The sequence below is a fragment of the Bacillus rossius genome, chromosome 17, assembly GCF_032445375.1.
Source record: "Bacillus rossius redtenbacheri isolate Brsri chromosome 17, Brsri_v3, whole genome shotgun sequence".
Taxonomy (NCBI): Eukaryota; Metazoa; Arthropoda; class Insecta; order Phasmatodea; family Bacillidae; genus Bacillus; species Bacillus rossius.
Window position 1 is genome coordinate 37,610,460 of NC_086344.1, and position 15,821 is coordinate 37,626,280.

Sequence of the window (15,821 nt, forward strand, 5' to 3'; positions counted from 1 at the left end):
TCCTTTGAATATTTTTCCTCTAATATTGAATACTTTTAATATCAAGGATTTGATGTTATTTGATGATTTGATTGGCCGATCCTTAATGATCAATTTAACATTTTAAGTCAAATAATTTTTTTTTTCCATTATTCGTGTCCAACGGTTTAAAAAATACACAAGGCTTTTTTTTCTTCTTATTATTTTTCCATTTAATTCACACTATTGTAGTTCTACATATACATACCATATTTACCCGCAGAGGTTATGCAGATTTTTTGTTTAGTAAAATGTAGGGAGTTCAATATGCAAATTTTCCGTTTTGGGTAAAAAAAAACGTAATGCTACATCAGCAGCCAGTCCTGTCTGCCGGGTTGCGGCCCATACGAAGGGGTGACTCATTTCCGAGTGTATATGGTATTCCTCTTTTTCAATGGGCTGTATTTTTCATCAGTTTTTCTTAAAATCACTTAAGCGTGAAAAAAAAAAAAGTTTTACTGTGTTTTTATATTCAACTCGATAAATATTTGGTACTATTTAGCAACGCTTTAATTTACTGCTCAAGAAATATTTAGTTTTCGCGGGGCTTTTTTTTTCCTTGTGATCCCGGAAAGAAGGGGCTACGTCCGAGTGTGAGTGTGCATGGCGTGCGAGCGAGAGACTCGTGTGTGTCGCAGGCATCACGGCGCGGCTGGAGACGACCCCGGAGACCACGACGCCGGCCCTCCCGGAGCCCGCCCCCACGCCCGCCGGCCGCTGCGTCCTGCCCATCCCGCCCGCGACCGACCCCCACGTGGACGGCGTCAGGTTCGGTGAGTCGCGCCTGCGTCTGCTCTCGCCGGAACACGTTGTGTTCCCTGGTGCATGTGGTGCCAGTTCGTGGAACTTATTTTCTGAGAAATTGTGAAACAGCTGAACCGGAAGCAATTTGCAAAAAACTGAAAAAAATATATATATATATATATATATATATATATATCTTAATATGTATAAATCCAGTGTCCTGATGTTTGTTTCCAGCGAACTCTTCACCAAGTCAACCGATTTCGATGAAAATTGGCATTCATGTGTAATTTTTTTCCACCTTGAGAGATAGGATAGTTTATGTTTCGACTAATGGTCTCAATAATTTATAATCAATAATAAACTGATTATCAATGTTGACTGGTGTTTAAGCCCGGGAAACAGTGGGTACTTCATCTCCATGACAACGTTGCGTGCTTGAGAGTCGGGAAACCATCGGTGCTGTTCGTTTTTTCTTCGGTGCATTACAAAGCATTGTATTAAGTTTTTGTCAAAATTAATTAATTTTTATTTTTTATGTTTGAAAATAGTACAAAACTATTGGGTGCATACAGGACGCCACACTCTAGGCATTCAAGCAAGTTACAATCGGTCAGGAAGAGTTAGGAAATTTACATTGAAATCATGGAAAAAATTAACAGAAATTCTCCAGTATAGTAATTTGAGGGGGAAATCTGCAGTCAGCCAGGCTGTGAAAGAATTTTTTTCCAGATGGTGTATCATGTGTGCAAGTTTCTGTTTGAAGTTTTTATTTTATTCACGCAGTCCTAAGCCAGCTATGGGAATGGTGGGAGGGTATACGTTCGATATTTCTTTTAAGTAAATTGCAAAACAGTCAGGGGAATTGAGTTGCATATTTGTGTGTACTGAAGGTGAAGTTGCCCAGATGAACAGTGCTTGTTGCGGAGTGTCGCTGACAGGGCGCGTGCCGTGCCGTGCCGCGCAGGGACCGTGTTCGCCAGTCGGCTGGAGTACGCGGACGTGGCGGCGGTCAAGTACAAGAACAAGTACAGGATCTCGCTGGACTTCAAGACCCACTCGGGGGAGGGGGTGCTGCTGTACGTCGTGGGACACAAGAACATCGACTTCGTGGCGCTGTACCTCAGCGACGGGCACGTGCGTAGCTGCTGCCACCACGACAGACATACTCTAGTTCCACTGTGTAAAACGACCACTGTGGGTACGGGCGGGTGATGGTTTTCCAACGGGAAACGCCGAGCGGTAATGCTGGAAGCGCAATTACAAGATGGCATGATGCAAAGATGGCAATTCAACGGCAAAATATTGCATGAACAGAATTTTTACCCACGTGACAACAAAAAATAATAACTTCTATATAAAATGTTTCTTGCTGTTACACACGCACCAAGCCATCAATAATTCTTGTAAGTTTTTTTTTTAAATAGAAATGTGTGAGAGAGTAATTTCAGAGATTAATCAAATAATACTAGTAAAAAAAACCCTTAAAAATACAAGAATAATAGTGTAATTTTACAATGCACATATAAACTGTATGTTTTAAATAATAAATTAAAAAAATTTGTCTGTTTGGTCCAGGCCATTGTTAAAATAGAAAATGTAACTACATATTCGTAAATTTATTCGTGTATACTTTTGACGAAATATGGAGAAAACACTATCATTTTCCCATATAACAAGTTTCCTGAAGACGTATGCTAAACCTCCCCGTGGACTGTTACCTAAAATGACAGTAAACGAAAAATTAGAATATAGTTTAGATTGTAATTTTAAAAAAAAAGTTTTACAAACATAATTTGTATTTTTTATTTAACCATGCATATAACTAAAAATTATTTTTTTATGTAATAAATTAAACCTATCTGTTTGGTCCAGGCCAGAGTTAAAGAGAAAACTGAACTAGGTCCTTGTCGATTTATTCACGTGTACTTATGACGGAACGTGAAGGATAAACCACCACCACTCTCCCACCTCCCCGTGGCGCTGCCCGCAGGTGCACTACGGCTACAACCTGGGCTCGGGCCCCGCGCTGCTGACCAGCCCCGGCCGCTACGACGACGGCGCCTGGCACACGGTGGAGCTGGCACGGCAGCAGCTGCACGGCACGCTGTCCCTGGATGGCGCGGTCGTGGCCAAGGGAGACTCCAAGGCCCCGGCCAAGACCCTGAACCTGGTCAGCCCCTTCTACCTGGGCAGTGCGCCCCCCAGCGGCAACCTCAGCCTCGTGGCCAAGATCCACATGAAGGTGAGGCCCCGTCTTCATTACCTGCACTTGTGGTTCGTAGGCAAGTGCGCTGGAGAAACTTGTGTCAGCAAATTTCTTGCAACCAGGGGCGTAGCCAGGGGGGGTTTTAGGGGTTCAACCCCCCCCCCCCTCCCTACTCCCACCTTAGCACCAAATCTTTAATTAATTTCTTATTCATCACTGAAAAAAATTTCATATTAAAATTAATAAAATTTTTACAATTACAATATTTAAATTTAAGTACTGAAAACTGCTAAAATAGCACTATTTTACACCTTAAAATACAAATTTTTCCGGAGGAGGACCCCCGGACCCCCCGCTTTAATACGGGGGGGACCATGCTTCTTAACACCCCCCATACACAAATCCTGGCTACGTCACTGCTTGCAACTACTTATGTGTTAATCATAAAGATGTATTGAGTAATGTATTTTTATTGTTTAGATGTTCCCATTAAATGCTCTCTAACCAAAAATTTTATTGTACTGCAAATATGGCCGGTAATTACCAACAGCGGACAAGAATTACAGTGGATAATCCACTATAATCGCTAATCAACAGGGAAGTGGTCCCTGGAGCAACACGGAACGCCCAGGTTGCGGCTGGAAGCCGTGTGTCTGACTGTCGCAGGGCATCAACGGCACGTTTGAGGGCTGCATGAAGGACGTGAGGCTGGGCGGGGAGCCCATAGGCGAGCCCACCTCCTCGCACGGCGTGGTGCCGTGCTCGGACCGCGTGGAGCCCGGCGCGTACTTCTCCGAGCAGGGCGGCTACGTCAAGGCCTGTGAGTGCCGTCGGCCGGCCCCCGAGGAACATATATATGCAACCCACCTGTTTACCATCGAACCGTACCGCTCCCTTGTTCTAAAGTTGAATCCATGCTTCCACCGGAGGACCACGCAAGTAATTGCGACTGATATAAGTCCACGGAATTGTCCGTGCACACATCACCGCACCAGTCCTACATCCCACAACACATATTGTGTGCACGGCACACCCATTATTCCCGGTAATCTTCAACCAACCACCGAAGTTACTCCCAAAGTTCCGCACATAACTAACTCTCTAAAAACACAAACGAACAGTCAGAAAATGGCGCCTGGTAACGGTATTCTTCCACAGTCAGTGTCACCAACAACTCAAAGTTAAATTACCATATTTACCTGAATGCAAGACGATAATTTTTTCTCCCGGCAACGATAAAAAATTTCACATTCGTCTTGCATTTGAAAATCTCGATTTTTGATGGTAGTTTGTCCCACATTTTTAGGCTAATACAATGTGAAATTACTTTTATGGTTACTTTTATGGGTACAGGCAATAAATAACTATTAACATTATAATCATTTAATGAAAAATACAGTACAATTTCAAGCTAATTTGTACACAAAAATATTATAAAAACATCTACGGTACTAGTCGCCATGCTTTGTTTATTTGCGCTCACGCCATAGATAAAGTATGCACGAAAGAAGACGTGAAACCTAGACTTGGGAGTTGGTAAACCAGGTCATTTCTCATGCTGAATTTTGTAGTACATGATATCTCCACTATGTTGCGAGCGCTGTAACAATTTTAGTAACCCAAAGTGTTGTATATGTTTTAACAATTTTATTCTATGTAAACGAAATTGTTTATTTTCGTTAATAAACAAATGTGGTAAATTGCGGGAACACTAAAATGGATAGTGTTGAAAGGCGAGGAACATCAAGTTCTTTTATAAAGAAAGGCTCTCGAAGATATCACGATGCAAATTTTAAGCTCATTGTGGTAAATTACTTTACAAAACAACAACAGTGCTGCATCAAGACGTTTTGGCATATCCGAAGTAAACGTGCGACGGTGGCGGTAAAATGTTTATTTATAGCTTGTTATATACTATTTTCTGGTTTATAAAGGTTAAATGTTGACCTCGTCTTGCATTCGAGTCGTCTTGCAATCGGGTAAATACGGTACCTCCTAACATCATTTATAGACTATTATACGAAACACCACCATCAGATAAACTTGCATAATACACCTATATAAGTACTGTTACTCCAGGGAACCTCAAACGACCCAGCGCAATTCCGCTCGTACCGCGCGACGTGAGCCGTGCCTTTTGCTCCCTTGCAGACAACAAGTTCACCGTGGGCCTGGACACAGTCATCTCGATGGACATAAAGCCGCGCAACACGTCGGGCCTGCTGCTGTCCGTGCACGGCAGGCACGACTACCTGCTGCTGCAGATGGTGAACGGGGTCATCAAGTTCTCGGTGGACAACGGCAAGGGCGCCATCTCGGCCTCCTTCGACACCCAGGACGAGTTCCACCTGTGCGACGGCCGCTGGCACAACATCGAGGGTGAGTGCGCACGCTCTGCTCCCGTCGGGCTCCTGCGGATCTGTTACCGTGTTTTATCGCACAATGGTCGCACGCGCGTAATGGTCGCAACCATATTTTAGGCTGTCAAAATTGGGATAAAAAAACTTCCCGCGTAAACATTGCATGATGTTTTTGGTCCCGCTAGTAGATGCAGAGCGCTTTGTGTAGGTATCTTTTCCGTATAAAACGATGTATTTTAAAGTAGAAATCTAATATTTATTCGGTCATTACCACTTACTTAATAAATTAACGGAAAAATACGAAGTTGTTTGACGTGTAAATTTTCTTATAAAGACATTTTTAAACGTTATTTCCTTTATCTGATTGTCTGCGTTACCGCGGTGTACCGTTTATAAAAATGTAGCCAGCGCATCATTCATGTTTGGTTATGTTGCTTCCCGTATAGAGCGCGCGCACGTAGTCGAATATCGATATCTCGCCGAGTGCATACAACACGGGCTCTCTGTCAAGAGCCGAGTTAACTAAATTTGATAGCACGCATTCTTTCGTGGTAAGTGTGTACTACGACACGTTAGTTTGCGTCAGATTCATGTGGCTTACGTTCGCGTTAGAGTTTTGGTTTTTCTATTTAAAGTTGAAGAAAGGTTTTTGTTTAAGGAATTATTAATATAGATTGTTTGGCGTGCTCTTATATACTCCACCTTTTTTTTAAATAAACGTACTTTCCATGAACGGGTATTGTTTTTATGAATAACTTTACCTAACAAAAAAAATTTTTCCGCAAATTCGTCGTACCCCTACTTTTCAAACTTGATTTTAGAATAAAATGTGCGACGATTTTTCGAGAAAACATGGTAGTTTTCACTCAGTTCAAATATCAGATTATTCACGAATATTGAATAAATCAAATTTGAACATACAGTGAAACACTTCACAGATACGAAATATAGTAAAATGTGTGTTGTGTGTATGTATGTGTGCATATGTGTAAATATGTGTTGTGTGTGTGAACATGTGTAAATATGTGTGTGTGTGTCCATATGTGTAAATGGGCGTGTGCACGTTTGCGCGCACGCTTCTTTAGGCATATTACGAATAAATTAGAGTTTATTTTCACGATGCACACAGACCATACAACGAAACTTTAACAGAATGAAATAAAGACTTACAAGAAATGACTGCATACAAAAAAAAAAAGCACATACCATACAAATAAAAATTATATCTGTGCTTTTAAATTCAATATTCATGAATAATAAATTTGATTTGTTTGCTATTAATATTAAATATATTAGTGAATCGATACTGGTCCATATCAATGAAAAAAATATATTTATTGTGAATATTAGTGATGGGAGTTGTGTTTATAAGACTTCAAGTGTATTTATATAAGTGAGGTTATGTTCCCGTATGTATAACGATGTTAGGTTGTCAGGTTGCTTGTAAGCTTCCATTGTCGCTGGCAGGGAGTGTCTGTGGAGGGTTTAGTTGTCTCCTGGCCATTTTCACGGGAGTGTTTGTGAGGTTATGTCCCCATATCTATTGTCACATTATTGCTTAATAAATAATTAAAATTTAACTCAGTTATTTTACTTAATCAAATAATAATAATAATTTTCCTTGTACTGTATTTATATTAATATTGATTAAAGAGAATTTGTAGAAAGGTTTTAATTTGATTGAATGTATATTTTACCAACCATTATATAAGTTTCTCATAAACTTGTACCTTGTGTTAAGTCCACTATTTTTCTTGCATGCTATCTATATGGAAAAGATTATCTGGTGAGTAGCGATGAAACCGAAATAATGCCAATAAGCATGTTAAAATACTGCATATCACGGAACTGAGCAATGTTTAAGTAAAACTTAATTCAAATCATAAAATAAAATTAAAACTTTTAATGTTTTGAAATTCAAGGAATGAATGTCATTTTTTCCAAACAAAAGATTGTACCAAAGTGCATAGATCAGAAAAAAAAAAATTTAATTTGTTGTATCGTGCATCTCGTATTGACTCACTTTTAAATAAGAAATGCTGTCTGATTTATTTTTGTTCTGAATACATCTGATTTAGACCTCTTTATTACTTATTATTTTATCACGAAAAATTACAACAATTGAATATCATCACAATTTCGTGGAGTAAGTCATTGGCGTAGCTGTGTTCATAAAGTTGGGGGGGGGGGGGGGGAAATAATGATTTTGATGTCATGTAAACCCATTCCCCTTTTACTAAGACGGGGGGGTCCGGGGGTCCTCCACCTAAAAAATTTGATTTTAAAAGTGCAAAATAGCGCTTTTTAAGCATTTTTTTTGTATCTAACCATTTGGATACATCGATGTTAAAATTATTATTGTTTCCTTAAGATTAAAATTTGACGAGTGAAGAAATTACAAATAGATGTTGGGCAGAATAATATTATAAAATAAAAATATCACTGTCTAGAAAGTTGGGGGGGGGGGGGGGACAGCCCCCTCCACCCAAAAAGTTCAGGGGGACACGTCCCCCCTGTCCCCCCCCCCCCCCTGGTTCCTACGCCCCTGGAGTAAGTACAAAAATAGCATTTACAACAAAAAAAATGAAACTGAAATCTTGTCTGTAGCTATCTAAGATTGTAATTCGCGGGTGCGCGGCAATAAGGGGATAAGTCAAATATTGGCCTAAAAATGTTTTTTATGATATGAAATAAAGGAGAACAAGCTCTACAAATTGGTCCGAATGGGTTAAGTCCAGCACCCTCGTGTGTTATTCTACGGCACTGAACTTTTGGAATGATTAATTACTGATCTTGCATACTTGGAAGAACCTTTAGATGTTTTAATATCTTAATTGAAGTAATTTTGACATATCCCCTTTTTTTTCCCGCGCGCCTGCGAATTTCGCGTGGGAGGGAAAAGCCGCGTTGTGAGCCCAGCGCGAGCGCCGTGCCCTGTGGGTCGCAGCCATCAAGACCAAGAACGTGGTGACGCTGTCCGTGGACAAGGTGCAGGTGGGCCCCTTCATCGGCATCCCCACCTCGTCGTCGGCGGAGACGCGCAACCCGCTGTTCGTGGGCGGCCACCCGCGCCGCCTGGCGCGCCGCACCGTGCGCGGGCTGGAGACGCGCCAGCAGTTCACCGGCTGCATCGCCAACGTGTTCATCAACGGCCGGCGCGAGCCGCTGCCCAGCCAGGTGGCCGTCGGGAACGTCACCAGCAGCGTCTGCCCCACCATCTGAGGGGGCAGACCTCGCCTGCACAGTGTCTTGTACACCTCATGCATTCCCTTCATTTCGTTCTTTGCTACGTATGTATGGTTCAAAGTAATAAAAACACTTTTCCAAAACAATAAGTAACGAAGAGAACATGTTCGACAGTCATATGATGTAACAGATTGTAACATAACTGAATATAGGGACATTTCAGCTGACTGTTTACAATTGTGTTTTCGTATCAGTGTTTCAATTTATTTCATTAAAAAAAAGTGTGTCTGTTTTTTTTCAATTTTTACAACTTTCGTGTATTTTTTTAGTAATAAATGAATATAGCTCTATGAATTTTACACAAGTGAAAATATTTTGTATCAAGAAAACTCAAAAGCCCCGTATGTGCTCACGGCAGTAAAGGTACCGGTAGCAGTGGTACCTATGGCTTTCTGGCTGTGTACACACACTGGCCGACTTTTGGCAAAGATTGGCAAACATAATCCATCCAATATGATTTATTTTCATAGATGTTGTGATACAAAGTTATTATTTTTTTCCCTTTAACAGTGTATTCTTTTTATAGTGTACTGGATTGGGACAAAAAAAAATTACCTCTATCTTATACAGATGAACTTCATGTGGAGGTTTATCCAAAATGTTGATTTGGTACAACTGGTCAGTTTCTATAGATTGCAAGTATAAAAGAGGTTAGGTAGCCTACAGTTTGTCTTTTCTTTAAAAATCAAGTTTCAAGATTGTAATATATAAACCGGTAGCTATACACATTATTAGTCTTGAAAATATAGAAAAGTTTCAGTACAGTAATATGAGATAAATCAAACTAGTCACTTATAATGTTATACTTTTTTTTTTGTCGCACTCGTGTAATCGTCGCACCCATATTTTAGGGCGTCGAAATTTGGATTAAAAAAACCCTCTCGCATAAATGTCGCATGATGTTTTTGGTCCCGCTATTAGATTCTGAGCGCTTTGTGTGGGTATTTTTTCCGTGTAAAACAATGTATTTTAAAATAAAAAAATTATATTTATTCAAACATTACCACTTACTTATTTAATTAACGGAGATACAATGTTTTCTGACATGTAAATTATCTTTTCAAGAATTTTTAAACGTTATAATCTTCATCTGTTCGTCAGCGTCGCCGCGTGGTACCACTTACAAAAATGTAGCCAGCGCTCGTTGCAATCATTAATGTTTGGCTATGTTGCTTCCCATGTAGAGCGCGCACACGTAGCAGAATATCGATATCTCGCCGAGTGCATACAATGCACGCTCTTGGTCGAGTGCCGAGTTAACTACATCTGATGGCCCGCACTCTTTCGTGTTGTGTACTACGGTAGTTACGCGTTCGTTCGGCTTGCATTTGATCACAGATGTTTTCCTATTTAAAGTTGAAGAAAGGTTTTTGACGTATAACTTATTCATTTAAATTGTTTGACGTGCTCTTTTATACTTCACTTTTTAAATAAACGTACTTTCCATGAATGGGTTTTGTTTTTATGAATCACTTTATCTAACAAAAAAAAAAATTCCCGCATAATCATTGCACCCCTACTTTTCAAACTTGATTTTAGAATAAAATGTGCGACTATCATGCGAGAAAACACGGTACATGTAAAGAAACAGAATTCTGTATTAACATATTGTTGCGAACTCAATCGTATTTTTAAGGCACTCGCACCGTATAAGTTGGACTGTTGTTCGTTACAGAAAATTTAATTCTGTAAATGAATAAAACAAGCTGTTATCAACATATCAAAGGGTGGCCATCCTACAGGAAAATCAGAAGACTTTAAATTAGCCAGGATTTTTTTTTTGTTCTGAAAAAACCGTGAGGAACCCGTGAATTTTTGAAAGACGTCAGTAATTATTTGTTGCTCGAGCAATTACAAAAGAGCTTAGTTGAAAAACAGCTTGTCGTGCGTACGTCCTGTCATGTCATTTGAGCTCTGTATGCTTTTATTATTATTTTTATTATTATTGTATAAAAACTACTAGGAATGTTGGAGATCAATCTTTTTGAATTGTAATGGAAGATCACTAAGATCACTTAAAAAATTTTTACACTAAGAAAAATCTGTAGATACAACTGTTGAGTGGTTGCATAGGTGTGCTATGAGTACATCTTGCATATTGCATACTGAACAAGAACTACATGTATATAGGGAAAATTTAGCACTTTGACTAGTGGCTACTCCTAGTAAATAAAAGCCACAAAATATACTCATGTAATAGCAAAATTAACCTACTTGTAGGGCCACCCGACTGTTTTCAATAAAAATTATGATTTTCGTCATTATAAACGGGGTATAATATTTAATCATAAAACTGTGTAACTGTGTTAAAAATCGTAAAAAAAAAATTATTGGCAAAAAATGGTATTTTTGAAAATTATTTTCTATTGAATTTCTTATACAAATACATATTTATACACGTCATTAACTCTAATATAGTAAAACTAAGTATATAATGTATTTATATTGATCACTTTACTGCACACGGTACAATATTATGTTGATAATTCATTAAATGCGTTCAGTGTTCCCATGTGTGCTTGAAATGATTGTCCTGTATTGTTAGCCAGCAGTTACAGGATTCAAATTGTTTTACACGTGTTCATTTTAATCTCGAAAGACATTCAAAATAATACAAGATAAAACATATCCAATAAAGTATAGAGCCAGCATAATTTCAGAGTTGCAGATTTGAAAATCCAGTTCACAGGTCGGAAAATATCTGACCGTATGACGAGAATGCCAGCTCGCTGTCCACACTTGAAACTGTATGCACGGCACTGGACGTTTGTGGCACAAAGTTGCCGTGTGCAGTTTGCAGTCCGACCTGGCAGACGTCAGCAGAGAGCCCTTCTTTCAAAACATTGCAAACTTGCATCAGCAGTGCAAGATAACCTTCTAGAAACACTTTGTTGGTAACAGTGTTGACAAGAGGAAGACGGTTTGCCATTGAGAACAGCTTCTAGTCAACATTATTGCCTACAATGTTTCGAGCAGCAAACAGTGTCCCAACAATGAAAAGAAATAAATTTCATGTTGCAGTTTGAACTAAGACAGACATTTTAAGAATCTACGAGTCCTACCGCAGTTGAAACACTGTATGCATACTTACCAGATACATATTCTTGAAGCTAAGCACGGACTCCTGGCATGTTGGCATCTAGCAACATGTTGGTGATGTACACGAGTGCTTGTTTATTTCCGTGCCGCTCCGTCCGTGTTCAGTCGCACTGACAACGCTAGGATGGTCGCGGGCGTGTTTAGTTTTATTATCTGTTGTTGCTTGATGTATGTGCTATTATTTAAAAACTGTAAAAAGAATTAAAATTGTAAGTTACAAGGCGCATGAACTCGACCCACTCACCTGATAGTACAATGATTAAATTTGAATGAACAAGAAACAAGATAAAGTAAAAGTTATTTCATGCTGCACATTTCCAACTTACATAAGTTCCTGCTGTACACACACAAATGAAGCTGTAATTAAATGTGTGGAAACCATTTGACGTCCCTCGGCTTTAGGTCCCTGATTCCCCGTTTACGTGATTGTCCTGTTAAGCCCGTACTGCTCTCGTCGGTGAGGTGTGGGTCCAGGCCAACGTGGCCGGGACCGGGAACTGCGGGACCTGGAGGGAGAGTTAGGTGAAGAGGGATAGTGGTAGGCTGTTCCAAGGATAACTCGGCGTTGACGATTTCACGAGCCTCTTTTATTGACGTTTTAGAGCCTGCCGCAGCCTGGCGAAACCGTCGCGGAACAAGCGCCCTTCCTGCGGCGACCCGGACTCCCGCAAGACCGTACTGTCCGTTAACACGTCCCGACACGGATTGGGAATTTTCCCACGTAATACTGATCCCGATTAAGGTTACTCTACGAAGAAGCGCAACACGTGCGCGGCCCGTTACGTAACGTTTTGTAAAGACGACGAAGGTTCAGTGACCCGTGATTGCGCGTTCGCGTTCTGGAACTCTCGACTGGTAACGTAACTCGAAAAACTAGGAAACTCAGTTAGATGAACGACTCGCGGAGGCAGCTCGGCTGCCGCGACAATCCGTGAACTTAAATGTACGACTGGCCACGAGCTTAGGATACGCGGCTCGCGAGCAGCGCGGAGCGGCGTACACGTCTGTCCCTGCTCGAGCCCTGAACACGACTGCCGTTCCCCGCCCGCCAGCGGGCTGCGGGGGAGGGGAGGAGAAATCTGCCGGCGTGGGAGAGGTCCCGCCCCGCGGTGCGCCAGGCTGCGATTACATACTAGCACGGCGAATACTTGAGAAAATCACAGAATATTTACACAACTAAACGAAACATTAATCAAAAGCAAATTAACAGAATTAATAAATTACGATTACATTATTTACACACTTGCTGAGGCCCGTGACCATTTGGGAAAATATATAAACACAGAATTATCTAGGTATTACACAAAAAAGGCTCACTGGCACGCTAGGGCGCACGCGGGTGCGTCCCTGGCCGTCGCACTACACAGATCGTGCACTCGAATCGCAAGGGAGGACGTTGTCGAGGCATAACGGCCTGAAGGAGCCGAGGAGACACTTGGGTCGACGTCACATTATTTATTTCATTTTTGCTGCTGAATTTCTTTTCTAGTGAATGAAGAACAAAACTTTTTCTCTGTGCAGGAAATTAAAATCTATTACTTGTAGTAATCAAATGAATAAATTGATATTCAATAATTATTTCCAGGAGCCTGAACTATGTTCATTAACCCGATCCAGTAGCTCGCCCGCTGAGTCAGGGCTCCTACGTCGTCAGTGGCGGCCAATCAGGTGGTCCGCCAAGTTCTGCTACAACCCTGACCACGCGGCAGGTTGTGACAGCAAGTGTGCCCAAAAGATAGTTATTTCTGCCAATAAAATAAAATATTTGAAAACAGTGAGAAAAGTGGTTCTATTCCTCCCCCCCTCTCGGAGCGTGGACTGCCAGTGGTGTCTGGCTGCGTGCATGCGGACATCAGCGATAGTCGAAGCTGAACCTTAACGACGCCCAGGTAAGAGTCTAGGCTGCATGTGAGATTCACTCCCCGAGACGTCAGAGGGGTCTCTGCCTTGTGGCAGCGTCCAGGACCTCGTTGTTAAACCCAGGAGGCACGGCAGTCATGTTCTGCCCATGTTTAAACACACAGTGGAAGAATGCAGGGCTGAGAACATAATTCAGACAAGTTACTGCCTTGATTAAAGTTTTAAATAACTGGTTGGCGTCCCTAAATGTGATTGGCATTATTTTATAGCAAATTAATCGGAACACCTCTTCTTAACTTATGACTCTCTGGTAGAATGAAAATTAAATGGCTGAATTAAAGACTCTGTTTTTAGCAAGTAAGTGCTGCCATTTGTTGAGCATATTGGGACTAACAACCACCTCTCACTCGATCATAACTCCCTGGTAGAACAAGGGAAAAAATGGTTGAATTAGTGGCTCGGTTTTTAGCAAGTACTGCCATCTATTGAGCACTATTGCAACTAACAACTACCTCTATCTTGGTCATAACTCCCTGGTAGAACAAGGGAAAAATTGTTGAATTAGTGGCTCGGTTTTTAGCAAGTACTGCCATCTATTGAGCACTATTGCAACTAATAACTACCTCTTTCTTGATCATAACTCCCTGGTAGAACAAGGGAAAAAATGGTTCAATTAGTGGCTCGGTTTTTAGCAAGTACTGCCATCTATTGAGCACTATTGCAACTAATAACTACCTCTTTCTTGATCATAACTCCCTGGTAGAACAAGGCAAAAAATGGTTCAATTAGTGGCTCGGTTTTTAGCAAGTACTGCCATCTATTGAGCACTATTGCAACTAATAACTACCTCTTTCTTGATCATAACTCCCTGGTAGAACAAGGCAAAAAATGGTTCAATTAGTGGCTCGGTTTTTAGCAAGTACTGCCATCTATTGAGCACTATTGCAACTAACAACTACCTCTTTCCTGATCATAACTCCCTGGTAGAAGAAGGCGAAAATGGTGGACATTCAATTCTGTCTCTCTCGGGCTAGTGCTGCCATCTATTGAGCACTATTGCAACTAACAACTACCTCTTTCTTGATCATAACTCCCTGGTAGAACAAGGGAAAAAATGGTTCAATTAGTGGCTCGGTTTTTAGCAAGTACTGCCATCTATTGAGCACTATTGCAACTAATAACTACCTCTATCTTGGTCATAACTCCCTGGTAGAACAAGGGAAAAAATGGTTCAATTAGTGGCTCGGTTTTTAGCAAGTACTGCCATCTATTGAGCACTATTGCAACTAATAACTACCTCTTTCTTGATCATAACTCCCTGGTAGAACAAGGCAAAAAATGGTTCAATTAGTGGCTCGGTTTTTAGCAAGTACTGCCATCTATTGAGCACTATTGCAACTAATAACTACCTCTTTCTTGATCATAACTCCCTGGTAGAACAAGGCAAAAAATGGTTCAATTAGTGGCTCGGTTTTTAGCAAGTACTGCCATCTATTGAGCACTATTGCAACTAATAACTACCTCTATCTTGGTCATAACTCCCTGGTAGAACAAGGGAAAAAATGGTTCAATTAGTGGCTCGGTTTTTAGCAAGTACTGCCATCTATTGAGCACTATTGCAACTAATAACTACCTCTTTCTTGATCATAACTCCCTGGTAGAACAAGGCAAAAAATGGTTCAATTAGTGGCTCGGTTTTTAGCAAGTACTGCCATCTATTGAGCACTATTGCAACTAACAACTACCTCTATCTTGGTCATAACTCCCTGGTAGAACAAGGGAAAAAATGGTTCAATTAGTGGCTCGGTTTTTAGCAAGTACTGCCATCTATTGAGCACTATTGCAACTAACAACTACCTCTTTCTTGATCATAACTCCCTGGTAGAACAAGGCGAAAATGGTGGACATTCAATTCTGTCTCTCTCAGGCTAGTGCTACCATATGTTGAGGGCTTTGTACTTAGCATTACCTCTCGTTTCTATATGTATTTTCTTAACACATTAAAAGTATTAAAAATTACTTATTTACGTGTTTATAAATCAGATGCAGGTATTATAAGGGGGAAAAAATAAAAATTTGTACACAACACACTACCAAAATTCTTTTTTTAAAATAAATTTATACTTAAATTGTTGATACTATGATAATCGTAATGGGATATAAATTATGCCTCTCTTTATAGGACAACTAAAAGTTAATCATGAAAGATTTTTAAAACATTTATGATAAACAATATTTGTGGAAGTTGAATTTGATCTGACGTGGTTTATTAATCTCCCTTGAAG

The 15,821-nt window shown here is 40.5% G+C and overlaps 1 protein-coding gene across 1 annotated transcript in view; it reads left to right on the forward strand.

The window, feature by feature from the left end:
- Positions 1–8,876, forward strand: part of LOC134540846 (laminin subunit alpha) — a 136,908-nt gene extending 128,032 nt beyond the window's left edge. Inside the window, exons 52-57 of the mRNA XM_063383837.1 lie at positions 657–791; positions 1,730–1,899; positions 2,756–3,007; positions 3,638–3,791; positions 5,123–5,350; positions 8,279–8,876. Coding sequence (XP_063239907.1) covers positions 657–791; positions 1,730–1,899; positions 2,756–3,007; positions 3,638–3,791; positions 5,123–5,350; positions 8,279–8,553 — 1,214 coding nt within the window. The 3' untranslated portion in view covers positions 8,554–8,876. The remainder of the gene's footprint in view (positions 1–656; positions 792–1,729; positions 1,900–2,755; positions 3,008–3,637; positions 3,792–5,122; positions 5,351–8,278) is intronic.
- Positions 8,877–15,821: the final 6,945 nt, after the last annotated feature.